Source organism: Brassica rapa, chromosome A10 (assembly GCF_000309985.2).
Source record: "Brassica rapa cultivar Chiifu-401-42 chromosome A10, CAAS_Brap_v3.01, whole genome shotgun sequence".
NCBI lineage: Eukaryota > Viridiplantae > Streptophyta > Magnoliopsida > Brassicales > Brassicaceae > Brassica > Brassica rapa.
In genome coordinates, this window is record NC_024804.2 from 12,526,389 (window position 1) to 12,551,793 (window position 25,405).

The 25,405-nt window shown below is 40.3% G+C and overlaps 5 protein-coding genes across 12 annotated transcripts; 4 read left to right on the top strand and 1 right to left on the bottom strand.

Annotated features, from left to right (window-relative positions):
* The first annotated feature begins 342 nt into the window (after positions 1–342).
* LOC103845245 lies at positions 343–7,629 on the top strand. The gene is made up of 24 exons (XM_009122076.3): positions 343–548; positions 659–767; positions 854–1,018; positions 1,097–1,265; positions 1,356–1,448; positions 1,672–1,821; positions 1,901–1,940; positions 2,106–2,163; positions 2,250–2,332; positions 2,563–2,661; positions 2,778–2,893; positions 3,026–3,144; positions 3,337–3,407; positions 3,897–4,002; positions 4,175–4,314; positions 4,432–4,590; positions 4,872–4,975; positions 5,224–5,399; positions 6,093–6,282; positions 6,395–6,494; positions 6,679–6,847; positions 6,970–7,052; positions 7,140–7,216; positions 7,300–7,629. The coding sequence occupies exons 1-24, from the start codon at positions 477–479 to the stop codon at positions 7,469–7,471; spliced, it is 2,820 nt and encodes a 939-aa protein (XP_009120324.1). The 5' UTR covers positions 343–476; the 3' UTR covers positions 7,472–7,629.
* Positions 7,630–7,771: 142 nt separating this feature from the next.
* On the top strand, positions 7,772–9,162 carry LOC103845246. Of its 2 annotated transcripts, none has more exons than XM_033281824.1 (6): positions 7,772–8,057; positions 8,149–8,202; positions 8,286–8,366; positions 8,462–8,531; positions 8,632–8,759; positions 8,856–9,162. In XM_033281824.1, the coding sequence occupies exons 1-6, from the start codon at positions 7,911–7,913 to the stop codon at positions 8,988–8,990; spliced, it is 615 nt and encodes a 204-aa protein (XP_033137715.1). In that variant the 5' UTR covers positions 7,772–7,910; the 3' UTR covers positions 8,991–9,162. The 2 variants fall into 2 exon arrangements, with proteins under 2 accessions (XP_033137715.1, XP_009120325.1); XM_009122077.3 differs by having other exon boundaries at positions 7,774–8,057; positions 8,671–8,759.
* A 13-nt stretch (positions 9,163–9,175) lies between these two features.
* LOC103845247 (dentin sialophosphoprotein) lies at positions 9,176–11,660 on the bottom strand. Its single transcript, XM_009122078.2, has 4 exons — positions 11,400–11,660; positions 11,132–11,320; positions 10,699–11,046; positions 9,176–10,599 (listed from the first exon to the last, which is right to left on the bottom strand). Exons 1-4 carry the CDS (start codon positions 11,607–11,609, stop codon positions 9,304–9,306), a joined length of 2,043 nt encoding a protein of 680 aa, XP_009120326.2. The 5' UTR covers positions 11,610–11,660; the 3' UTR covers positions 9,176–9,303.
* Positions 11,661–12,050: 390 nt separating this feature from the next.
* Positions 12,051–17,731, top strand: LOC103845248 (phototropin-2). Of its 7 annotated transcripts, none has more exons than XM_009122082.3 (22): positions 12,051–12,240; positions 12,513–13,062; positions 13,145–13,327; positions 13,422–13,513; positions 13,605–13,812; positions 14,234–14,435; positions 14,552–14,622; positions 14,751–14,857; positions 14,946–14,995; positions 15,086–15,190; positions 15,273–15,332; positions 15,409–15,498; positions 15,576–15,652; positions 15,757–15,841; positions 15,930–16,010; positions 16,083–16,186; positions 16,316–16,365; positions 16,511–16,617; positions 16,699–16,821; positions 16,929–17,093; positions 17,188–17,328; positions 17,419–17,731. In XM_009122082.3, exons 2-22 carry the CDS (start codon positions 12,551–12,553, stop codon positions 17,533–17,535), a joined length of 2,730 nt encoding a protein of 909 aa, XP_009120330.1. In that variant the 5' UTR covers positions 12,051–12,240; positions 12,513–12,550; the 3' UTR covers positions 17,536–17,731. The 7 variants fall into 7 exon arrangements, 6 of the variants coding, with proteins under 6 accessions (XP_009120330.1, XP_009120329.1, XP_009120328.1 ...); XM_009122081.3 differs by having other exon boundaries at positions 12,207–12,333; XM_009122080.3 differs by having other exon boundaries at positions 12,235–12,338.
* A 244-nt stretch (positions 17,732–17,975) lies between these two features.
* On the top strand, positions 17,976–24,766 carry LOC103845249 (formin-like protein 13). The gene is made up of 17 exons (XM_018655488.2): positions 17,976–18,688; positions 18,988–19,688; positions 19,821–20,042; positions 20,138–21,819; positions 21,916–22,030; positions 22,151–22,222; positions 22,306–22,404; positions 22,522–22,563; positions 22,653–22,733; positions 22,817–22,867; positions 22,957–23,038; positions 23,115–23,209; positions 23,290–23,361; positions 23,443–23,559; positions 23,867–23,935; positions 24,031–24,097; positions 24,176–24,766. The coding sequence occupies exons 1-17, from the start codon at positions 18,616–18,618 to the stop codon at positions 24,412–24,414; spliced, it is 3,879 nt and encodes a 1,292-aa protein (XP_018511004.1). The 5' UTR covers positions 17,976–18,615; the 3' UTR covers positions 24,415–24,766.
* The last annotated feature ends 639 nt before the right edge of the window (positions 24,767–25,405 follow it).

Below are 25,405 nucleotides of genomic sequence, written 5' to 3' on the forward strand. Positions count from 1 at the left end.
AAACTTATTCCTAATCATATTTAACAAAACTGCATTTTTGAGCTAAAATATGGATATAGATAGAATTATAAAAGTTAACAAAAAAAAATAGAATTATGAAACACACCTAACCCCCAAAATATTATCAATCAAACCCAACCCGAAAACATATAAATCTCAAATCCGAAGATCGAAAAAATCTGAACCGAACCGACAATTTTGTTCGTCTACAATATTTGTAACATTTATATGTTTTTTTTCACGCAGTTACGTTTTATATTTTTGTGTATATATATTTGGAATTTTAAATATTTGATTTTAGGTTTTGTTAATTAAACAAATTTTGTTTAATTAATTTATTATTTTTGACTTGTTTGAAGACTGAAGAAAAAGCAATTTGTGGGAAAAAAAATACAGTTGCTAGTGTAGGAATTGTTGCGAGAGGAAAGATCAAAAACCCTACTTCGATCGATCATTAGGAGAAGAAGAAGAAGACGATGCCTAGGTTCGGGGCTGGGAACAGATCCGTCTCCAAGCTCGTGATCACCATCTGTGTTGCTGCTATCCTGGTACGATTCCTTCCTTCGATCCATCCGTATAAATGAGTTGCGATGTGTTCATGATTTGGTTTCGGAATTTGCAATTCTCATTTCTCAATCGATTGTTTTTTCGTGACCAGTTCTTGCCATCTCTATCGTATGGAGCTCCACGTGGAAAGAGTTCTGTGTTTTCCTTGTTCAATCTCAAGGAAAAGAGCAGGTTTTGGAGCGAGTCTGTCTTTCGTAGCGGTGTGTTATGTTATGTTCTATCCTGCTTGGTTTTGGATTTTCGTGTGACATTACTCTTTTCATAACACTTGTTTGATGTTTATCAGAGTTTGATGATCTGGAGTCTTCAGTCCACTCGAACTCCGGTGTGGTGAATTACACAAAGGCAGGAACCATTGCGAGTTACCTAGAGCTTATGGAAGTTGATGCTGTCTATCTCCCTGTGCCTGTTAATTTCATTTTCATTGGGTTTGATGGAAAAGGGAACCAAGGTGAATACTTTCTCTGTCTGTTCATACTTTTCTTTGAGATTTGGAGTCATCATTTGATTTTCTATTTTATTTCTATAGACTTCAAACTCCTTCCTGAGGAACTTGAGCGTTGGTTCAGTAAACTTGATCACGTGTTTGAACACACGCGAGTTCCTCTTACCAAAGAAGTTCCCAATCCCTTCTACAAGACTAACATTGAAAAGGAGTTGAGACACCATCTTCCTATCATCAGTCGCCTCAACTACAAGTATAGTCATCTTTTTTGTCTGTTCATTGGCAATGGTGGTGTTTGGTTTTAGCTAGACGCTAAATTGGGGGTTTATTTTCCTTTTGTCAGCTTTTCTGTTCATGCTATACAAATGGGGGAAAAGGTGACACAAGTAATCGAGCGTGCCATCAATGTTTTATCACGCAGGGATGACGTTTCTAGGTAATACATTCCAAAGAGTTTCTTATTTCATTTTATGTCTTGTGGAAGTCTGTTACAGGTTAATTTTATGCTAAGAGATCTGAGCCGGCAGAACAATTGGTTCTGGAAACTTTATTTCACTCTAGATAGCTGCTTGCGACTATCTTTTAGGTGGTGCTGTCTGATTCTCGGTTTTGGTGTCATATCTAAACGATTCTATCTCTATTTTTATCCTTGGTGACAGAGATGAGGAAAATGGTCTAAGACAAGTCGATGTTGAGATGATGGAATTCATTTTCTCTAGCCTTGTCGAATATTTTCATCTCGGGGATGCATACAATGTATTTGTTTTGAATCCCAAACGTGACTTAAAAAAAGGCATATATGGATACCGGTGAGCACCTGTTTATTATCGTATCATATTATTTTATAACGGACGAAGAACATTATAGACTTACAAAAGGATTTTGCAGGAGAGGGTTTTCAGACTCAGAGATATCTTATCTGAAAGAGGTGATTCTAGTTCTCTCAATTCTGTGCATGCCTCCAAAGCAATTGCATCATAAACAATCTTCACCAAAAAAGAAGTTCTTTAAATTGATCTCCTCGGTTAAGTTTTCTGTAAAGTGCTTGTATGTCAATGCGAGGTTCATATGACTCTTTTTATTCTTTTCGCAGAACAAGGACGTTATTAAAAAACTTCTTCAGTCTGGGAAGCCGTCAGAAACTATTTTAGGTACATAAAGGCAAATAACAGCGATATTTTTCCATTGATGATGTACATTCCAGTTTCTTATCTGATACCTGCTGGATATGTTGTAGCATTTGATATGGTGAGGAAGCCATTGTACCAGAAACATCCAATGCTTAAATTTTCCTGGACAAATGCGGAGGAGACTGATACGGTTTGTTATTTTTGCTGCACCTTCAAGTTTTCTTATTCCATTGATTAGCCTTAATGTTTGTAAGATATGGCAGAAGCTTATTATGGCATTTTGTTTAGTTCTGTGTGGTCGTTTCAGAGACTATACTCATATTTGAGAACCAGATCCTTTGTTCTGTAGAATCTCCGTTCAGTTATGTCTTACAGTGTTGGCTATTTGTGTTACAGTGTTGATTGTTGTCTTGCTTTCAGGCCGAGTGGTACAATGCATGCCAGGATGCTCTTAACAAATTGGAACAGCTATCCCATGGTAAAGATGCAGCCGAGCTCATTCAGAGTAAGGTTTTGCAGGTACCAATCTTCTTTTCTTTTGGCTCAATACTATTTGGTCCGAGAAGCTACTTTTACTCTAAATGGATTTCCGTTCATGTGATTTACTTTGAATTTTTCTCAATGGAAATTTCAAGTTGCTTCACGGGAAGAATGAAGATATGAAGATTTTTCTGGAAAAGGGTTTAAAAGCTGGAGACATTAGTAATCTTAACGCAGAATGTCTGACTGATACTTGGATCGGAAAGGGCAGGTTGATTTTCTGAAGCTCTCAATGCATGTGTGTACATGTATTTAACCTTTTAATTCTGGCATAGAGCGCCATCTTATTCATGCCAACAAATGGCAAAGCGTTATCATGATTTTTGTGAATAATTTCTGTCAGGTGGGCATTCATCGATTTAACTGCTGGCCCTTTTTCGTGGGGACCTTCTGTCGGTGGGGAAGGAGTGCGGACGGAACTTAGTTTGCCAAATGTGGGAAAGACCATTGGTGCAGTTGCAGGTACAGTTCGCAATAAAATCTTCTGCATTGTGGCTCCTAAGTAGTGAACCTCCTGACTATTGACCTTACTTTTAAATGTACAATTCTAGTAATCTATGGACACCTCTCTGTCATTCTTTGGCGTTCTTTCATTTGCATAAAACGTTTCCTGAATTTCCTTTAATTTTGTGTTCACGGTTTTTTTCTTGCTAGAAATATCTGAAGATGAAGCAGAAGAAAGACTTCAAGTTGCAATTCAGGATAAATTTTCTGTATTTGGAGAGGTGTGTTTTGATTGGTGGAATAAGAAACCATTGGATTTCATCAAAGTAGCTTTATCATGGGAGTACTGGAGTTTTCTTTGGGTCCTGTTGTACTCCAGTACAAACAAAAATATGAGTAACAAATAAAGTTGAACAACCAAATCCCTAGTACTTTGAGAGGCTGGTTGACGTTAACTTTACCATAAGATAGTGATCATCTTAGACAATTATACAATTTGGGTATAGGACTCAGGGATTCTTGAGATTAAGGAATCATCTTAGACAAAACTCCACGAAAACTAGCTTCTCTATATTACATGACCTATAGAGGTGAACATGTTACTTGTTAAGTAAGGATCTGGATTCTTGAGCTGTATTTTCCTTGAGGCTGATACCTGTGGGATAAATGTACATGTGTTCCTGCGTACGATGTCTCTGAGTTATGTTTTCATTTACCTTTTTGAAATTATTTTAGCCCGTCACTTCTAACTATTGCTCTTGTTTTCTCAGAAAGATCATCAGGCTGTTGACATTCTTCTAGCGGAGATTGATGTATATGAACTATTTGCTTTTAAGCACTGCAAGGGAAGGAAGGTGAAGCTTGCTCTTTGTGAAGGTGGTTCTTTTCTCTATAGCTGCTTTATGAGTCTTAGTTTTCATGTACGATCGTATTTTATATTCTGTAATTTCAAAAAATAATCCGCACAGCACCCACATCATTTTCTTGAGTAATTGTTTCGATGATATTTTGTGCCTTTTCCTCACTATTTTCACTTTTCGTGTCCTAGAACTTGATGAGCGGATGCGGGATTTGAAAACTGAGCTGCAGTCACTTGAAGGAGATGCACATGATGAGGTTCATCAGAGAAAAGCCATGGAGGCACTCAAACGAATGGAGAGCTGGAATTTGTTTAGCGATGAACATGAGGTATTTCTGCTGCTTCCCTTGCTGATTTGAGGATTCTTTCAGTAAGGGGATTGGAATCATAATGCTTCGGTTTTTATAAGAAAGTTTGACACTTACATCGTGATGTCGACTGCACAGGAGTTCAAAAATTACACAGTTGCACGAGATACTTTCCTTGCACATTTAGGTGCTACTCTCTGGGGATCCATGAGACATATAATATCCCCCTCAGTTGCCGATGGTGCATTTCATCATTATGAGAAGATCTCTTTTCAGCTTGTCTTCATCACACAAGAGGTATGTTCATGTCAAATGGTTTAAAGGATTCCCATCAGATCAAGTATATTTTGGTGAAAACTTTTATAAATCGTATGGTCTAAAGTCACGAGGATAAAGACCTTTATGAGATGACCCAAACGTAAGATTACAGAAAATATTGTCATTTTCTTTCGAGATGTTATGTAACTTGCTATTAAGCTTATTCGATTCATCTTACCAGTAACTTTGCCTGAGTTTTTCAGTCTAGTTTATATTGATGCTGAAAAGAGGTTGTCACCCTGTTATTTTATTTTATGTAGAAAGTTCGACAAATCAAACAGCTGCCAGTTGATCTCAAGGCTCTCATGGATGGACTTTCTTCACTGCTGTTACCTTCTCAGAAACCTATGTTCAGCCAACATATGTATGCACTGAAATCCGTTTAGTCCTGAAAATAAGCTTTACAACCCCCTGTATAACTTATTACCATTAGGCTTGATCTTTCTGACCCTATTTGATAAACTGTGGTTAGAACTTAGAACTAGCAGATTGTCTTGGCAACCATAAAGAGAGAAAGATATTTAGCAGTCTTATCTTATGTTATCTTTCTTTTCCTCTTATTTCTAAACGCATCTTCGAGTTATAATGAAATGTCAATAACAATTGTGATAGGTTAACCCTATCTGAGGATCCTGCCTTGGCTATGGCATTTTCAGTAGCCCGAAGGGCAGCTGCTGTGCCTCTATTGCTTGTCAATGGAACTTACCGGAAGACAGTTCGTTCATATCTTGATTCATCAATCCTCCAGTACCAGTTACAGAGACTGAACGATCACACTTCCCTTAAAGGTCAGCTATGCAGCCGAAACTTTCTCTGTTATATAAGTATTTTTGTTTTGAAGTTGCTACCATTAAATTTGCTTTGCTGGGGCACCTTTTTATATACAAGAAGCCTTTCTGTAATGCTACGCTTGAAACTAATTTGCTACCAGTAAAACTGATTTGATGTTCCTTATGTCTGTCTAAAAATATTAGTGTAGACACTATGGCCAAGACATCTATATAGATGGTTACTGTTGAGAAAATTTGATGACTGTTCTTCGTTTTACATATGTATTTCAAATTTTCGTCCTACAGTAGTATGCTGTCGTTAGACAACTGCATAAGATCTGAGCTACGGTATTATTCATTGTCCTCAAGTTGTGACATATTTTTACTACCGTCTTCATTTAGACTTGATCCATTTGGGAATTAGCTCCTTTCCTACTGCTCAGTCAATTTCATTTCAGCTGTCCATTGCTTACGTTCTATGTAAATTTTGGTCTAGTTAGTTTGCATCTTTTTACTGTCGTCTTCGTTTAGAGTTGATCCATTTGAGGGATTGCTCTTTTCATACTGCTCAGTCAATTTCATTTAAGCTGTCTGTACTCACGTTCTATGCATCTTTTTGTCTACTATAATTGCACTGGATCTCATGCATTGGTTGATGTGGATACATAGTGATTGACATTGACACTGTGAGCTTTCCTTGTTATAACTCAGGAGGCCATGCCCACAGCAGGTCTACTCTTGAAATCCCCATCTTTTGGCTCATCAATGGGGATCCGCTGCTAATTGACAAGCATTATCAAGCAAAGGCGCTTTCAAATATGGTCGTTGTTGTTCAATCAGAGGCATCTTCATGGGAGAGCCATTTGCAATGCAATGGTCGATCACTTTTATGGGATCTAAGGTTATAAAACACATGTTAGCAGTTTTTCTATTAGCCGAGTTATAGTGATAGGCCTAATAAGTTTTGCGCATCATGAACAAGTTCTTCCTTATTCCTTGTCTTTGTAAAATAGGAGCCCGGTGAAAGCAGCCATGGCTTCTGTTGCTGAACATCTAGCCGGAATGCTTCCTCTTCAACTTGTCTACAGTGTAGCTCATGAAAGTGCAATTGAGGTATAGAGTTATGCTTTCAGAGTATATATTAAATAGCATTGTGTTGTAATTCTTTGAAATTTTCGTTTGCTGGTAACTAGTGCAAGTTCGTGAAACCTAATACAAACACTGATTATAGTCTTCAGCTAAAAGAAGAAGCTGATGGGTCTGTCTTAGCATCTTTTATAAAAATTGTGTTTAACAGGACTGGACATGGTCAGTGGGTTGCAATCCATTTTCCACAACTTCTCAAGGTTGGCAGATTTCACAGTTTCAATCTGACACAATCGCCCGGAGCTATATGATTACGGCGCTTGAAGAGTCAATACAAGCAGTTAATTCAGGGATTCATCTTCTGCGACTGGAGCGAACGAGTATCCTTTGGATTTTTTTTCTGTATGCCTGCAGTTGAGTAGAGGTTATAACTGTGAAAAGGTTTTATTGACTGTTCCTCTTTATATTCTAGTAGTGTTTATATCCTTGACTCAGAAACAAGATGGAAAATCGTTTAAGATCTTCAAATCGAGGGAGCGTGAGCTGATGAACAAGTACAAGTACGTGATCAGCCTATGGAGACGAGTGAGTACACATACATTGCTTTAGTCTTTGCTTTGATATTAGAGGCTTCAAATGATGTGTGTGTATTATATATCATAATGTTTACAGCTTTCGAATATTGCGGGAGAAACACGTTATGGGGACGCCATGAGATTTCTGTATACATTAGAGGAAGCCACAAGCGGGTTAGTAATGCACCTTTTGCACCCGCTGTTATAGGAATGGTTTTGCTAACCAAGTCATGTCTTTTTTTTTGGTTTTGTATCAGATTCGTGAGAGAAGTGAATGCAACAGTGGAGGTTTTGCACCCAATTCACTGCTCAAAAGAGAGGAAGGTGAAAGTGGAAATGGACATGACAACAGTTCCTGCAATGCTGGTAGTTCTGGTACTTCTTTACGCTGTCTTCAAGCCAAGAGCTCCTAAGCCAAAGATCAACTGATGTCAGAATAAAAAAATCCCATACAAGCTTTTTTGTCCTTTTTTGAGACTGCAGCTCATCACTCTTTTTGTAATCTCACTTGGGTAAGAATTGTTGTAATCTGATTCGTTACTGCAGTTGCAAAAGTATAAAACGTGACGAAGTTGGTGCTTAGAAAAGATTGTTTCAACAGTAAATAGACAAGACTGAAATAACTTTGACCAAAAAAAAAGACAGACTGAAAAACCTAACTTGTGGTTGGGTCACGAGTGGGGCCCACTGGAGACAACGAGAACAGCATCTTTATTAACCAATCTCGAAATAACAAAGATTCGTCCTAAGAAAATAATAGAAAATTTTGTTTCTGAGAGGCTAGAAAGTTCCGGAGACATCGGAGGAACCCTAGATTAATAAATGAGAAGGAGAGAGTGAGGAGAGGAGAGAGAGATTGAGTAAACTCATGGAGGAGGAGAAGAAGAAAGAGGGATCGTATAGGTACTGGGTGAGAGAAGCAACAGCGGACGCAGCTCCTCCTCCTCAGCCACAGAAGCTCACCAACAACGACGTCGCTTCCAATGCTCCTGCCCTCGGCTCCCTATGGAATCAGGTTTGCTATTCCATTTTCATCAGTTAAAAGTTCTCGTAAAAGTAAAACCATTCTTCTGTGCATATTCTCTTAATTTCACTTGTTTACATAGGCTGGCACTTGGGAGGAAAAAAATATCACGAAATGGGCCACTGATCGATTAAAGGTTTCTTCTTTCTTTCTTTTCCCCTTATTGTTCTTTCTCTTTTAAAGTGTTAATATGTTTTGTACTTGAAATAATGCTCGCAGGAGCTGCTGGTGTCAGTGGGTTCACTGCAGTTCTCTTCTGGAAAAGCTGAGATTATAGATGTTAACAGATGTGTTGGAGATGTGAGTTTTCTCCTTTTTCAATCTTTGTGTTGTTCTCTATGTTTGTCCTTGAATGGGTGATGATGATCCGTTGGTTGTTCCTCTGCCCTCGCTAGGCTTTCTTGGTCACAGTTCGGAACAAGAAAAGAGTTGGCTATACTTACGAGCTTTCCCTCAAAGTCCAAGGTAAAGACTCTTTACCGGCTTCACCATTTTGTCTTTTGGAAAATCTGATATTAGGATGTATTGCATTTGAGTTTTATAGTTAAGTCTTATCTTCTCGTAGTCTTTGTTCGTGTAAATGCAACTTATTTTTCCTACTCAGGAGAGTGGTCTTTTGAAGAGGACACGAAAAAGGTGAAGGGGAGTCTCGACATTCCTGAGTTCTCATTCGGCGAGCTTGATGATCTTGAGGTAACATTTATGCTAGATAGTCTTCCATATGATTTGGGAAGGATGATTAGGATATTTGGACACTGATCAACGGCGTACACTTTGTGCAATGAGCAGGTGAACGTGAAGCTCAGTGAAGACAAAGAGCTTTCCCAGCAACTGAAGCAGCAAGTTCGGTTAGATATGAAGCAGTTCTTGGAGCCTATACGCCTGAAACTTGGACAGTTCGAGCAGGAACTCAAAGATCGATAGTGATTGTTTCTTTCCATTTCATATCAGCAATTTTCTGTTAGCATCGAGAACTTGGTTAAAACATAACACTGCATCTTAAAGTTTACCTTGTATTCATGCTTCATCTGTCTACCAACTTCCACGTTTATTGTCTAAATTCAGTTCATCAATGAACTTTTAGTCTTTTATCTAACGGGAAATGCTTCAAACCAGTGAACGTGAATAACTTAAATAAAGAGCACAAAATGTATAAAGAGAACAAAATGTATAACTAACACAAAAACCGCAGAGGAATACATAATTTGAAGAGCTTATAGATCTGTTACAATCCAACTCATTCTTCACTTTTCTTCTTTCTGCTTGGCTCGCTCAATGCCTTCTTAGCCCTTTTCCACTCACTCACAGAAGTCTCGCTTCTCATAAAAGCGCAACTCTCCCCTGATCCAATCTCTCTCCTAATCGGCCTCTTCACACCCAATCTACTTCCTCCACTCACATTCTTAGCCTTCACAATCTGCTGATTCTCCTTTAAACTTCTCAGAGGGGTACTACTACTAGCCCCGTGGACTCCCGCAGCCTCAACACCATTGGCACTTCCACTCTGGTTAGAATAGGTGAACTGGCCATCTCCACTGCTGTTCACTCTATCTGCTTCGGTCTTCTCAGGAGGTAGATTCGGGAAGAGTTGAGTAATACTGAATGAAGCATTCTGGTCCCGAACCAGCTGAGTCCAAGAAGCCTTCTGAAGCCATAATGAACCTCCTGCTGACTTCTTACTAGCTTCCAATTGTCCTTTCCCTGTCTCTTCTTCGTCCACATTATGATCCACACTATCCTCCAAGACTAAGCTTTCCTTTTCTGCATTCAAATCATCTGCCACATTCTCATCCTTTTCCACGTTCAAACTTCCATCCTCACTATCGCCCTCGGTGCTTGCTGCAAGTTCCACTGTCTCAGCATCCACATCTATGTCAGCAACGTCAGCATCTTCTGACTCTGGGTGCTCTGAACCTTCAACGTCAGCATCTTCTGACTCTGAGTGGTCTGAACCTTCAACGTCAGCATCTTCTGACTCTGGGTGCTCTGAACCTTCAACATCATCATCTTCTGACTCAGGGTGGTCTGAACCTACAACGCCATTATCTTCTGACTCTGAGTGGTCTGGACCTTCAACATCAGCATCTTCCGACTCTGAGTAGTCTGAACCTTCAACGTCATTATCTTCTGACTCTGAGTGGTCTGAATCTACAACGTCAGTATCCTCTGACTCTGAGTGGTCTGAACCTTCAACATCGGTGTCCGATGCAGGTTGTACTGCTTTACTGGAGCTAACATCTGGCAAGAAACTGGATACGCTAAAATTACTGTTGTTTCCATTGGCCACAAGTGACTTCCAGGAAGACTTTTGGGACCAGGAAATATTGTCATTCGACTTCTTGACGCCTGTTGTTCTGCTTGGTTCATCCGGATCGACTTCAGAAGGTTTCTTCTTTTCACGTATGGCCTGTGAAGCTTCCTGTCTTCCACTTCCCTCTGGGATGATTGATTGCCTCTTTTTGTTTGGATGAATGTTGTTCCCCTTATGTCCCTCAGTACATCCTTCTGCTGGTGTTTGATCGAGCATTGATTTCTGAGTTAACATCAAATAAAAAAAGCCAGATCAGGGATAAGGTATGTAGATGCCACACTATTAGGTAAAAGAAAACTGAGAAATATTAGCTACAAGTACCCGTTTTCTTGACAAGTTACTCAGCTCTGCGTCCATCATGTCCTTCCCATTAGATACCACATTGATCAAAATGTTATCTTTGGTATCTACGATGATGTCATCTTTCTCATTGATGACGATGTCGTCTTTCTGAAGAAGCTTATTCATCACGGAGTTCATAATATTCACCTCTTCTTCATTTATCCCCACATTAAGCGCTTCCACATCACGGGCATGAGTTTCCTGAGGAGTGAGAGAAGCAGAGTGCTCTTCACAATCGCAAAAGGTCTTGGGAAGAAGAGAAGGCACCGCAACACGCTGGAAGCTATACTTATGTTTGCCAGTTCCACTTAGTGGCATAGCTTTCACCTGCACCAAAACCAAAGTTATCTAAACCCTAATCCCCAACTCCAAGTTACTACTACTACCTCATGTTAGATGAGCTTTTAGGTACCTTTCTGAGTCTGGGAAAGAAGATGTTAAGGTGAGTGGAAGGAGTTAACTTCTCGGGAGCTTTAACAGTGTCATCAGAAGAAGCAGAAACAGAAGCTGACTCTGCCCATTCCCTCTTCAAGCGAGCCATGTAATGCTCTTTCGCTTTCTCCAGCCGCAGCTTCCCTCCTTTCCACTTACATCCATTATACTGCCAAAATCGAATCCAGGTTAAGACATAAGAGAGCTTAGAATAAGTAAAGAGAAGGAGGTGGATCGAATCAGCTCACCGTGGAGAAGAGCTTAGTGAGTGAGTTCTCGGAGGCGGGAGAGAAGTCGATGTAAGCAAAGGAGCGACCTTTGGTCCTGACAAATTCAACAGCTTCGACGAAGCCCATGGGAGAGAAGATCTTGAGAAGATCGTCTCTCCCGACGCTTTCTCCTAATCCTCCGACATGAAGCCTAACGCCGCCGCCGCCGCCACTTCCGCCTCCCTCCATTGTTTTTCTCTCTGCTGCTGCTTCAGTTTCTTTCTCTCTTCCCCTAGTCTCCCTCATTAATAAGGCCCATTAGTAAAGGTCTTAATGGGCTTTTAAAGAGAAAAGAAAAGGCCCACTAACATCCTGATGAGGTTTTTCTTATGGGGTCCGCCTTAACTAATTTCTGGAGCATTATTTGAAACAGTGAATAGACGCAAGACAAAAATGTTGTTTCGTCGTCTGCGAAAGCATCCTGGGAAAAAGACGATACACACAGTGTTCGTCTTCCGTCTAATCAGATGGCGCATGTGCTACTCCGACACTCGTATGTTACTGAGTTCTATCTGTTTCTTTTCTTTTCACTTTTTCAGATATTACAGTTACCGAACCTGAGAAGCAGGTGTGTCGGTTTGTCTGTTTTGTTTTTTCAATTCAATTATTGCAAATGTGAATAGAGAGTGTAATAAATTCAAGATGATGAAGAAATTTACAAAAGAGGGGAATGATGAACAAGAGTGCACGTATTTAGGGTAAACATAGGGTGTGGTCCTGCACAAGGACTCATGGGTCCATGTGAGTTTTTAATAGACGAAAGCGATGTCTATCCCTCTGCATCGCTCATTTGCAGCCTCAGAAACATTATTGTACAGTTGTGAGTTTTCAACTATCAAAGCTTTCTCATCGTCTTTGCTCTTTTTAAAGCCATGTACTATATATCCATGAGTTGCAGCTGATAAAGCTACACGTCTGGTCTTTATTTATTTTCGTTTTTTTTTTAAATTCAACTTCATCTTTCTTTAACGTGTTTCTTGATTGCTTTCAAACACTTTAATGCCATTTATTGGATGTTCCCGGTACCAGGTGTGTTAGCCTCTCATCTACCTATCTAACTCTGTGGTGAACTTGTCTGGTTTTGATTTGCAGCCTCTGTTTCGCCAAAAGAAAGAGAATAAAGAAACATTATGGAGAGGCCAAGAGCCCCTCCGTCTATCTTCACGGAATTAGAGCCATTAAGTGAACGCAAATCACTTGAGGTTTTCAACCCCTCGAGTGGTAAAGAGGTAAACGGATCAGCTTCAGCTTCTTCCTCCTCATCAAAGCCTCACGATGAAAATGGAAAAGGAAGCAGCAGTAAGTGGATGGAGTTTCAAGATACTGCAAAGTTAGCAGAGAGAACTGCTGAATGGGGTTTATCAGCTGTTAAGCCGGACTCAGGGGAAGATGGCATTAGTTTCAAGGTGTCAAGTGAAGTGGACCGAAGCAAGACGTCTAGGAGGTCATCTGAAGAATCGTCATCTTCTGAATCTGGGGCTTTCCCTAGAGTGTCACAGGAGCTCAAAACCGCGCTTTCCACGTTGCAGCAGACTTTTGTAGTCTCTGATGCTACACAGCCACACTGTCCCATAGTGTATGCAAGCAGTGGATTCTTCACCATGACTGGTTACTCTTCCAAGGAGATTGTTGGAAGAAACTGGTACGTCTCCTCTCATATATATTCTGATAGCTTCATCCCCAACTGCTACTTAGCTTGATATTGATTTTGAAACCCATGGCAGCCGGTTTCTGCAAGGGCCGGACACAGACCAGAAAGAGGTTGCCAAAATCAGAGATGCTGTCAAGAATGGAAAAAGTTACTGTGGAAGGCTCTTGAATTACAAGAAGGACGGAACTCCCTTCTGGAATCTTCTCACAATCACTCCTATTAAGGATGACCAAGGCAACACCATCAAGTTCATTGGGTACCTCCTGTTTTTTTTTTCCTTGATTAAATCGTCTGTCTCCTCTATAAATCATTTTCACACTTCCATCTTCTTTTGGATTGTTTGATTGCAGGATGCAGGTTGAAGTAAGCAAATACACAGAAGGCGTAAACGATAAAGCATTGAGGCCTAATGGACTCTCTAAATCCCTAATCCGATATGATGGTTTCTGCTTCCCTGCACCTCTTTACAGAATTAACAAGTTTTTCTTGATCTACAAAAAGTTAACATGTCATTCTTTTGATATTGGTATCAGCTCGCCAGAAGGAGAAAGCTTTGGATTCCATTACTGAGGTCGTGCAAACAGTAAGACATCGCAAGTCTCAAGTGCGAGATTCCGTGAGCAATGATGTAATGGTGACGCCTGGTAGTACTACTACTACTACACCTGTTAGACAAGCTATACAACCAGATGAGGCTTCAAAGTCAGCCAGAACACCTGGGCGTGTTTCTACTCCAGCGAAGTGAGTCTATTTCACCTCCATATCCATGATAACTCGTAAACATTAAATCCTTAAAGGCGCTGAAAATTAAAATCCTTAAAGGCATGTATCTTGCTCACAAAAGTGTGATGGAAGTGCCAACATTTTGCTGAAAACAACTTGTTTGATATCAGAGTACAACACAATCTCAATCCTAAAAGTAACAGTCTCAATTTCTAATTTAATTAAAAAGAAAAATAACTCAGTGATAATGTCCTAGTTCAATACAAAACTCCAGTTGCTGCAATGTCTTAGTCGTGTTCTATTTATTTATCTGTTGTGTACTTTTGTAACCTTGTGCTAAGTCTTAGAATGTATCCTCTAACATTACTTGGCTAAATTAATTGTAAAGGTGTAGATATTTACTTTGAATGGTTTATGATAATGCTCATGCAATCTGCAGGTCAAAGAGCAAATCGCTTGATGTTCCAAGTGTGGAACCTGAAGAATTGATGTTGAGCACAGAAGTAATAGAGCCGAGGGACAGTTGGGACCGTTTAGAAAGAGAAAGGGATATTCGTCAAGGCATTGATCTGGCTACCACTCTTGAGCGCATAGAGAAGAATTTCGTCATCAGTGATCCTCGTCTTCCTGATACCCCCATTGTATGTTTGTTTCAGTCATATATCGATTTTTCTTAGTCAATTGTGCTGCTATGTTGGCATGGACATGTGGTATGCATATAACCTTGAAGTAATGATTCACATTGTTTTCCCTGCAGATATTTGCATCAGACAGCTTTCTTGAACTGACAGAGTATACACGTGAGGAAATTTTGGGGAGAAACTGTCGGTATGTGAATATTCTTCTCTTTGAATCTTCCACTCATGAGATTCATCATGTCTGTTGATTATGCAGTCTTCTAGGCTGTGTTTCTCTTATTTTCGTGATATGAATATGTGCGAAGTGGTTGGCCTCAGGTTTCTTCAGGGGCCAGAGACAGATCAAGCGACTGTCCAGAAGATAAGAGACGCAATTAGAGAGCAAAGGGAGATAACTGTACAGTTGATAAACTACACGAAGAGCGGTAAGTTTTCTGATAATGAACATTTTAAAATAATGCTCCTGCAAGTTTTCAACTGCAGATGCTCATCAGTCCTCTGAATCATTTGCAGGAAAGAAATTCTGGAACTTATTCCACTTGCAACCTATGCGTGATCAGAAGGTCGCCATGAGATTATTGTTATGTCTAGATTCAGATACTTGAAAAAAAGGTGTGATATGTTGCTGACTACATGAATTTTGTCATCACCAGGGAGAGCTTCAATACTTCATCGGTGTGCAGCTTGATGGAAGTGATCATGTGGAACCTCTCCGAAATCGTTTGTCTGAGAGAACAGAGATGCAGAGTTCTAAACTGGTACGTGGTTTCATCTCCTTCTGCGCTATTTAAAAAATCTATTTTCCATCAGAGGAGACTTATCACATTGATTATATTTCAGGTGAAAGCCACAGCAACAAATGTAGATGAAGCTGTGAGAGAACTTCCAGATGCTAATATGGTAAGTTACATTAGTTCATGGTTACTTAACAAAGATGCAAAGGTATTAAATGCAGTCGATGTTTGATGTGTTATAGCGACCGGAAGACCTTTGGGCTGCACACTCAAAGCCTGTCTACCCACTCCCTCACAAAAAGGAGAGTACTTCCTGGAAAGCAATACAAAAGGCATGCATCGAACCACAATACTGTTTTTACTTTGTTTCTCAGTCATCCTGTTTTGATTGCGATAGTCTCCTTTGTAGATCCAAGCAAGTGGAGAAACAGTGGGACTTCATCATTTCAAGCCAATAAAACCGTTGGGCTCTGGTGATACTGGCAGGTACCATTTTTCATTGTGTCCATAACAGTAAACCTAAGTAAAATATGATCTTGTCTCCTTTTTTTGTCTATACTTATATGGTTTTACTTTTCTGGGATACACAGTGTTCATTTGGTTGAACTGAAAGGCACAGGTGAGTTGTACGCCATGAAGGCAATGGAGAAAACCATGATGTTAAATCGTAACAAGGTATATGATGGAGAATGAGTTCCCTTTTCATCCTAAGAAATGAAATGTCTATTATATCTCTCATTGACAACGTGCAGCTTTTATACAGGTTCACAGAGCATGCATCGAAAGAGAAATCATTTCCCTTCTGGATCATCCTTTCCTTCCCACTCTCTACGCTTCCTTTCAGGTGAATTTTTCTATTTTTTGTTTCTATTCAGCTCCTGCTTCTCATTGCTAAAGCGTTATGTTCTGGCCCCAGACATCTACGCATGTTTGTTTGATTACAGACTTCTGCCCCGGTGGAGAGTTGTTTGCACTGCTTGACAGACAACCCATGAAATTTTTGTCGGAGGATTCAGCAAGGTACCCTATTCTCCTCTGTTATGTGTGACATAAAATCCATTGGTCATAGGCAAATATCAATGTGGTTTGGTTAGTAAATGGGGACGCTATGCTCGTATGAATTACTCTAATCTGTCTCTCTGTCATCAGGTTCTATGCAGCAGAGGTCGTTATCGGCTTGGAATATCTTCACTGCTTAGGTAACAAATAATGATTTGAATCCTTCTCTCTATTAGTCTAAACATTTCTTGTTTATACATTTAGCCACACGCCTTGAGTAGTCTCTTCCTCCTTCAATCATTCTAGCAATTTTGTTTGAAATATGTATATATATTCCTTAAACAGGGATAGTATACCGAGACTTGAAGCCTGAGAATATACTGCTCATGAAGGATGGACACATTGTATTAGCAGACTTTGATCTATCATTCATGACGGCCTGCACACCTCAGGTTTTTTTTTTTTAAATTCAAATCCACTTTTTTACTGGTAATATATAGAAATGTGATACTTACAAGAAGTATGGTGTGCAGCTTATTATTCCACCTGCACCTAGCAAAAGAAGAAGATCCAAGAGTCAACCATTACCGACATTTGTTGCAGAACCAAACGCCCAGTCAAACTCGTTTGTAGGGACTGAAGAATACATTGCGCCTGTACGGTGATACACTTAAATGTTAATCTCTTGAAGTCTTTGTTTGCAGCTGTTTCTTCAGTTGTGTGTCAGGTTTTGAGTAATCTATTCACGGTTTTATCATCTCAGGAGATAATCACGGGCTCTGGGCATACGAGTGCTATTGATTGGTGGGCACTAGGGATATTGTTGTATGAGATGCTTTATGGTCGCACACCTTTCAGGGGTAAGAATAGGCAGAAGACATTTGCCAACATCTTGCACAAAGATCTCACCTTCCCCAGCAGTATCCCTGTGAGCTATCTATCTATCTTGTAACATCATGTAATGTACCCAAATGATAAAAAAAAAAAAAAAAAAAAACTAACTGAACCATGTACTGGTGCAGGTAAGTCTTGTAGGTAGACAGTTGATCAACATGTTGCTAAATAGAGATCCAAGCAGCCGGTTAGGATCCAAAGGTGGGGCTAATGAGATAAAGCAGCATGCTTTCTTCCGTGGGATCAATTGGCCTCTCATACGGGGCATGGTAGGACTTATAACTAATAGCAGCTTTCATATATCAGTTCATGTCCATACACTTGTGTTTGTTGGCTAACATATGTAGAGTCATTTGCAGAGCCCTCCACCATTGGAAGCACCGTTGCGTATAATCGAGAAAGATCCGAAAGCCAAAGATATAAACTGGGAAGATGATGGGGTGCTTGTGAATTCTATTGACATTGATCTCTTCTAAACAAACACCGACTCTTCCTTTCTTCTGCCTTTGAGACTCATTTTAGTGCAAAACTCTTCTTCTCAATAAAGCAAAAGGTGTTGTATTCTAGTTGCTTACATGTTATATATGTAATAATACATCAGACATAAGAGGTGGTGTTGTATTCTAGTTGCTTACATATCAAACACACAATTTTCCATTTCTTTTAAATCTTCAAATCATCAACTAGTTAACCAAGTTAATATTTGGTAAGATGTTGTTTGGCACCTTTTTTTTACTCTCTCACACATTGGAAAATAGGAATAATTCATCTGACTTAAGCCCCCCTAAACTGACGTCTAAAATAAGAGAACAGAATGCCCATCAAAGTAGTTTATTAACTGACAGATCAGAGTTCAGTTTGTTGATAAAAATAGCCAAATTCACTATTTTTAGCAAATTTATACTAACATAATTTTAATTTGGATTGAACGTCTGATACTAAGAATCTACAACACCATTAGAGAAGTTGAACATGGCAAGGATCTCTACAAACAGAACAACACACAAAACAGATCAGATCAGAATTATGCTAAAACAGAACCGAACTGGCTAAGTAAAGTTATGCTAAAAGCCTAAAATAGAGCTTCTGTAGTTCTCATTTTTTTTCTTTGAACTGAAGGTCTGAAACTAAGAATCTACAAGCCAATAAAGAAGCTGAGAAGAGAAAGGATCTACACTAGTCTACACGAAACAGAGGAGTGTGCTCTTTTGCATACTGCTGGCTTTATTCATGGGCCTAGCTAAAAAGCCCATTAAAATAAAAACGGACTGAGAGATTAATGGCGATTCGTCCGTAGATGAGAAGACACGTGGCAAATAGGGTGAAAGAGATGGCGGCTGATAATGGGATCCACGTCGTCAGTAAAACGCGCCAGAAGAAGCTGACCTTCTCCTCTTCCTGGATACAACACACCAACGCCCATTTTTACAGGACATCTTCTTCTTCTTAACAGATTCAAAAAAAACGGCAACTTTCGATTCAATTTCTGGAAAATCTAACCCAAGCTCGTCGATTCTGTAAACTAGAAGAAGAAAGGGGTTTAGGGTTTTGATTCAATGGCCTTGTTTCGCAAATTGTTCTACCGCAAGCCTCCAGATGGGTTGCTCGAGATTTGCGACCGAGTTTTCGGTCTGTTTCTCTCAATTCTCTCTCTGTTTGCATCATTGATTCGACTTCCTTGTCTTTCTGAATCTGAGTGTCTGAAAAATCGAGGCTTTCTATGTTCATTGCTTTTGGCTCAGTCTTTGATCTAGGTCTAGTATTGATCCGTGATCTGCTACTTTCGGAGAAAGTTGATAGCTTTAGCGTGATTGTACAATTGTTTGCGTGTCTGTGATAAAAATAGGATTTTTTCATTTTTCATTTTTGGCATGATTGGCTTTTAAGACAATGACACTGAAGACAAAGATTTTATCTTTATTTTGCAGTGTTTGACTGCTGTTTCTCCTCTGATTCATGGGAAGAAGAGAACTACAAAGTTTACATGGCGGGAGTTGTCAACCAGCTACAGGAGCACTTCCCTGATGCATCCTCTCTTGTCTTTAATTTCCGTGAAGTGGGTACTCGTAGCGTGATGGCTGATGTCTTATCAGAACACGGCTTGACCATAATGGATTATCCTCGCCACTACGAAGGCTGCTCTTTATTGCCTGTGGAAGTCATGCACCATTTTCTCCGCTCGAGTGAAAGCTGGCTCTCGCTTGGTCCAAGTAACTTGTTGCTTATGCATTGCGAGCGAGGGGCTTGGCCTGTTTTGGCTTTCATGCTAGCTGCGCTGCTTATATACAGGAAGCAGTATAGTGGTGAGTTAAAGACTTTGGATATGATCTACAAGCAGGCTCCGCGTGAGCTTCTGCAGTTGTTCTCGCCGTTGAACCCAATGCCTTCTCAGTGTCGCTATCTACAGTACGTGTCTAGAAGGAATCTGGTCTCTGAATGGCCTCCACTGGATAGGGCTCTTACTATGGACTGTGTTATTTTGAGATTTGTTCCTGATGTGAGTGGACAAGGAGGTTTTCGCCCAATCTTCCGGGTGTATGGTCAGGATCCGCTTTTTGTTGATGATAAAAAGCCCAAGCTTTTGTACTCTACTCCCAAGAAAGGGAAACACCTTAGGGTCTATAAGCAGGTACAGATTCATAGATATTAGCTAGAGAGATAATTTTTTATCGTTGATAAGCCTTATGGTGCATTTTGTTTTGGTGCTTTCTTTGTTCTTTCTTGCAACATGATTCAATGCCTTTGTTTTGTTGTTTTGCAGGCAGAATGTGAGTTAGTCAAGATTGACATTAATTGTCATGTTCAAGGTGATATCGTGATTGAGTGCCTCAGTTTGAACGACGACCTGGTAAGAGAGGTCATGTTGTTTCGAGTGGTTTTCAACACAGCTTTTATTAGATCAAACATCTTGATGCTTAACCGTGACGAAGTTGACACATTATGGCATATTAAAGACCAATTCCCAAAGGGATTCAGAGTTGAGGTATGTACTCATGGGGCTCATATTCTCTATACTTGTTATGTAGCTACTCCTTTTTTAGCTTAGTACTCACAAAGAGTATTATTTTCTGCGTGAAGCTTCTCTTCTCAGATATGGATGCTGCTTCATCTGTTGACGTGATGGATTTTTCGTGCTTGGAGGAGAAAGATGGTCTTCCAATAGAAGTTTTTTCCAAAGTTCAGGAGCTCTTCAATCAAGTTGACTGGGCTGATCAGACGGATGCCACTCGCAATATGCTTCAGCATTTAGCTATTGCAAATGCTGTCCATGAAAGACCAGAGGGGGGGAATTCAAGCCCAAGACTACAAGGGTTAAGCCCCAGAAGTATCCATGATTTAGTGAAACAGGCAGCAATGGATAGTAATGCAAAGATAAAATTGTCTTCAGTGTCCGAGGTTGAAACGGTGGACTCACCGGAGAAACAACCTACTGGTACAGCCAAGAAGTTTATAGCAGAAGATACGCATTCTGTCCTTCAGATAAGTAGCCAGGATGCAACAAAGTTGTCAGGTCAAGAGTCCCCTTCTCTCAAGCTTGTGCATCATTCTGCAACGGTTAAACCTTTTGTGGACGGTTCTGAATTCTCTGAAAAAGCCGAGGAAAATAATGGGAAACTGGTCTCATTTGCGTCTTCCACGCCGTCACTACCTCATCCTACTATAGCATCGTTGCCTCCAGTAGCAGCACCTCCCCCTCCTTCACCTCCTCCGGTTCCAACTGTTGCTTCTCAACCGTCAGAAAAGTTGCAGCATTCTGTTGTCCAACCGGCTGAAACAGTTTCACAGGGAAATTCGTGGGTGTCATTAGCTGGCTCTACATTTAATCAAACAACTCCAAACGAAAAACATCCCGTGACACTGCCTCCAACTTCTCTTGCATCCGATGTTTCTCCTCAGGAGTCTTCTAGAATAACAAAATCATCGTCGGTTCTTCCATCTGCTACATTATCAGCTGATCCTACCAAACCTCCAATAGGAGCTCCCAATGATGTGGCTTCACCTCTTGGACAACCGGCGAGATTACCTCCTCCAGTGTCTAAGTCAGACAAAACACATGAGTTACCTCAACGGCCACCTCCTCCCCCTCCTCCCCCTCCTCCTCCTCCTCCTCCAATGCAGTATTCAGATCAGAACACAGTCGCTGCAGTTTCCCCTCCTATACCATCCCCAGCACCAGCTATCACTGCCTCTCCAGTGTCTAACTCAGACAAAACACATGGGTTACCCCGACCGCCACCTCCCCCACCTCCTCCTCCAATGCAGCATTCAGACGAGAATACAGTGGCTAGAGTTTCCCCTCCTGTACCACCCCCACCGCCAGCTATAGCTGCCTCTCCTCCCCCTCCTCCTCCTCCAGCACCACCAATACCACAATCTCATGGAAACTCTGCCATGAAAAGCTCACCTCCTGCACCTCCACGGCCTCCTGCTCCTCCTGCCCCTCCAAACGCACCACCTCCACCAGGTCAGATGAAGGCACCGTCAGCACCACCTCCACCTCCTTTAGGTCAGATGAGGTCACCATCAGCACCACCCCCTCCTCCGAAATTAGGAACTAAGCCATCCCCATCTTCTGGTACTGGTGTGCCTCCGACGCCTGCTTTACCAGGTGGGTCTCTTTCATCAGGAAAAGGGAGAATGTTACGTGTAAATTCAAAGAATACAGCCAAAAAGTTGAAGCCATACCACTGGTTGAAACTGACAAGAGCTGTTAATGGGAGCTTATGGGCGGAAACACAAATGTCTAGCGAAGCTTCTAAGTATGCATTGTTCATCTTGTCGTTAGTTGTTTCTCTAATGCCTTTGGTTCTTGTATGATTTCTAAGCCATTTAGTTCTTACCTGTTGTTGTTTAAGGGCTCCTGAGATTGACATGACAGAGCTCGAAAGTCTTTTCTCATCTGCTCCAGAAGAGGCAGGAAAGTCGAGACTAAATAGCTCTCGTGGACCTAAACCCGAGAAAGTCCAACTGGTAAATTGTGTGTTTAATAGTTTAACATTTGTGTTCTTGTGTAGATTCTGATATATTTCCCATAAAATGATAGTTTTGTCGATGGGAATACTAACTATTATGAGGAACTCTTTCTTGCAGATTGAACACAGGCGAGCATACAATTGTGAAATTATGCTTTCAAAAGTGAAAGTACCTCTGCAGGATTTGATGGTAATATAAAACTCTGTAATGATCATGGCAGTTTAATCGGGTAGTCAATGACAATTCAAACCTAAATTGTCTCATATTGGCAGCACTCAGTGCTTAACCTGGAGGAATCCGCTCTTGATGCTGATCAGGTTGAGAATCTAATCAAGTTTTGTCCAACAAGAGAAGAAATGGAATTACTTAAGGTATAAGGAGTGCACTCCTAACTCATTTTCTGCTGTTTGATTCCCAAAAAAAGGGTATACTGTGATCCACCTTTTGTATGTTCCTCTGATTTTTTCTTCATTTTTGCTTGGTTGCAGGGTTACACTGGTGACGTGGACAAGCTTGGAAAATGCGAGCTGGTACAGAACTTTGAAACAATTTTGTGGTTTTATTGGAGTAGCCATCAGACTGATAACACCATTTATGCTTCTTGAAATTGTTTGGACAGTTCTTCTTAGAGATGATGAAAGTCCCACGAGTGGAAACAAAGCTCAGGGTGTTCTCATTCAAAATTCAGTTCCGTTCTCAGGTTTGAAAACTGATTCCCTACTAATGAAGATCATCCGGAGCTTTAATTTTAGTACTAATGGTCACTGGTAAACCCTTCTTTAGATCTCTGAACTCAAGAATAGTCTAAGTGTTGTGAACTCCGCAGCAGAACAAGTAAGTCAGACTCAACTTGTTGTCTAAGTGGTCTCTCAACGTGATTAAACATATCTCACGAATGCTCTGTTGTTTCCTCTTTTCATCAGATAAAGAATTCTGAGAAATTCAAAAGAATAATGCAGACAGTTTTGTCCCTTGGAAACGCCCTAAACCAGGGGACGGCTAGAGGTGAGTTTGAAAATTGAATGCAGAAGAAACTCTAGGTTCTTTCTTTTATCCTGCGCTGAAAGTACTCTCTGTGTAGGTGCCGCGGTGGGGTTTAAGCTGGACAGTCTGCCAAAACTCAGTGAAACACGGGCGCGTAATAACCGTATGACTCTGATGCATTATCTATGCAAGGTAAGCTCCTGTAATGCTTCTGTAGCTATGTGGATGAACTAGATAAAGAAAAATTTTATATTCTGATGGATTGTCTGCAGATTCTTGCTGAGAAAATGCCAGAAGTTTTAGATTTCACGAAAGATTTATCCTCACTGGAGCCTTCAACAAAGGTACTTAGCTTTCACATTTCATGTGCGGTTTGGTAAAAACTTGAAAACCGTGTTAAATTTTCTGAAACTTTGATAATACAGATTCAACTGAAGTTTTTGGCGGAGGAGATGCAAGCTATAAACAAGGGACTGGAGAAAGTCGTACAAGAACTCTCCTTGTCCGAAAATGATGGCCCAATCTCACACAACTTTAACAAGGTATCCCTGTTCGATCAATAGTTTCCGTCTTTAAGGATTCCCATCAAAGAAAACAGAAAATATGCACAAAGTTACATGTAATAAGAAACTTGGACCGTTTACTGGGAGAAGAATCAAGTCTCAGTAGAAAGTAAAGTAGGCTAGTAAATTTTGATTGGCATGTGCTCTATAACAACTAACAGGCAACAAAGGTGTTGACAGTGCAGCTGCATGAACAGTTAGGCAGTTGATAACTGGATCCTTGCATTCTTGTTTGATCATATATATATATATATATCATATCAAGGTCTTTTCTATTTGTTTCCAGATACTGAAGGAGTTCCTTCTTTATGCGGAAGCAGAAGTAAGGTCCTTGGCTTCACTCTATTCCGGAGTGGTATGTCACTAAAACCCATTGTGCATTTTATATATACCTGCTGCTCTATCGTTGGTTGAGTGCTTGGTCAGAATAAATAGATTTGTGTAACGCAGGGACGAAACGTGGATGGCTTAATTCTCTACTTTGGCGAAGACCCAGCTAAATGTCCATTTGAACAGGGTATGCATATACAAGATGTATTATGTGAAACAAGGTTTCTTCAACGTTGTTTCAATCTAACAAGTGTGATAATTGCAGTGGTGTCGACCCTTCTAAACTTTGTAAGACTGTTCAACCGCGCGCATGAAGAAAACGGAAAACAACTTGAGGCAGAAGCTAAGAAGAAAGCTGAAGAAGAGAAATCAAAAACAAGTGAAGTAGATAAAGAAAGCAGGAAGCCCTTGTCCTTGGAGGAACAAGTTAAGAAGGAGAAAACAAAAATAAGTGGATTTGATAAAGAAACGAAGGAGCCACTGGATGAAGGAACCCCTGCTTGAAGAATTGCTTCTTTCTATTTTTTAGATGGCAAGGGAAGTAAAACAGTCTAGGACTGGAACGGACCGGCGAAGGTGAGGAGGCTATGCGGCTTAAACCCATGGTGTTTCCAGACAACATGAAAAGTGGCAGCATTGTCACTTAACGACAAAGCTAACTTGTAAAATAGGGAGGGGGTATAAAATAATGTAATTAGAAAACAATAAACACAACTACATCATACATGTCTGGTCAAATCTTTTCTTGAGGGTTTACCTGTCTGCAATAAGCAAATATTATTCCCTTCTTTAAAATTGTACAAGAGGCAGCAAAGTGGCAACTTTTGCATATAATAAAAAAAACTCCTCTGTATTATTGTCTTTGGAGTAGCAAAACTTAGTCGTGTGGATTTGAGAGTGGCCTGGACTTTTATCCTAACCTGTAACAACTATCTTTCTATTTGTTCACGATGGAAGAGATTGCTAGTTTTTTTACTATAGTTATGAATCGTTAATGATCACCTTTTTATCAACTTGGGATCTGTGTTTCTGCTATTGATGTCTACCCTTGTGTTATTTAGTACCAGAGGCTCTGAATAACACAAGTTCTCCAGTTGCATTGTTGGAGGCCAAGTTTGGTGAGGTCAAAACAGGAGATAATCCAAGTGCTTGGAGCAATATTATTTCATTTGCGTACGAACACAACTAAAGTTTTCTTTTTTAATATTGTATAACAGTCCTGATAGATGTCCAATAAGGAACGGTACAACCAAAAACCAGATGTATTGAAGACTGCGCAACAGTTTTAGCTTCCACAGTATGTTGTGAAAAAAATGGTGAAAGTAACAGCGGGACGTGGAAATGCTCCCATTTCTGAGACTCTGTAAAGGCAATGGAAACATAGGGCAAGAAGCCTCACTTTCCAGTGTTGAAGCTTATCCTATACGTCCCTGGCTTCAAATCCTCGACCAAATCCATCAGTGGCCAGCTACGCCCATCTTTATCAGTAGTTGAA

Coding starts and splice junctions, on each gene's coding strand:
- LOC103845245 (XM_009122076.3), top strand. CDS start 477: ATGCCTAGGTTCGGGGCTGGGAACAGATCCGTCTCCAAGCTCGTGATC. Junction 1,449..1,671: donor CGCAGGGATGACGTTTCTAG/GTAATACATTCC, acceptor CCTTGGTGACAG/AGATGAGGAAAATGGTCTAA. Junction 4,976..5,223: donor CCTATGTTCAGCCAACATAT/GTATGCACTGAA, acceptor CAATTGTGATAG/GTTAACCCTATCTGAGGATC.
- LOC103845246 (XM_033281824.1), top strand. CDS start 7,911: ATGGAGGAGGAGAAGAAGAAAGAGGGATCGTATAGGTACTGGGTGAGA. Junction 8,058..8,148: donor TCGGCTCCCTATGGAATCAG/GTTTGCTATTCC, acceptor TTGTTTACATAG/GCTGGCACTTGGGAGGAAAA. Junction 8,760..8,855: donor GCGAGCTTGATGATCTTGAG/GTAACATTTATG, acceptor TGCAATGAGCAG/GTGAACGTGAAGCTCAGTGA.
- LOC103845247 (XM_009122078.2), bottom strand. CDS start 11,609: ATGGAGGGAGGCGGAAGTGGCGGCGGCGGCGGCGTTAGGCTTCATGTC. Junction 11,321..11,399: donor TCACTAAGCTCTTCTCCACG/GTGAGCTGATTC, acceptor CGATTTTGGCAG/TATAATGGATGTAAGTGGAA. Junction 10,600..10,698: donor GTAACTTGTCAAGAAAACGG/GTACTTGTAGCT, acceptor ATGTTAACTCAG/AAATCAATGCTCGATCAAAC.
- LOC103845248 (XM_009122082.3), top strand. CDS start 12,551: ATGGAGAGGCCAAGAGCCCCTCCGTCTATCTTCACGGAATTAGAGCCA. Junction 16,366..16,510: donor GGAATATCTTCACTGCTTAG/GTAACAAATAAT, acceptor TTCCTTAAACAG/GGATAGTATACCGAGACTTG. Junction 17,329..17,418: donor GGCCTCTCATACGGGGCATG/GTAGGACTTATA, acceptor AGTCATTTGCAG/AGCCCTCCACCATTGGAAGC.
- LOC103845249 (XM_018655488.2), top strand. CDS start 18,616: ATGGCCTTGTTTCGCAAATTGTTCTACCGCAAGCCTCCAGATGGGTTG. Junction 20,043..20,137: donor CAAAGGGATTCAGAGTTGAG/GTATGTACTCAT, acceptor TTCTGCGTGAAG/CTTCTCTTCTCAGATATGGA. Junction 22,734..22,816: donor AAATTCAGTTCCGTTCTCAG/GTTTGAAAACTG, acceptor ACCCTTCTTTAG/ATCTCTGAACTCAAGAATAG.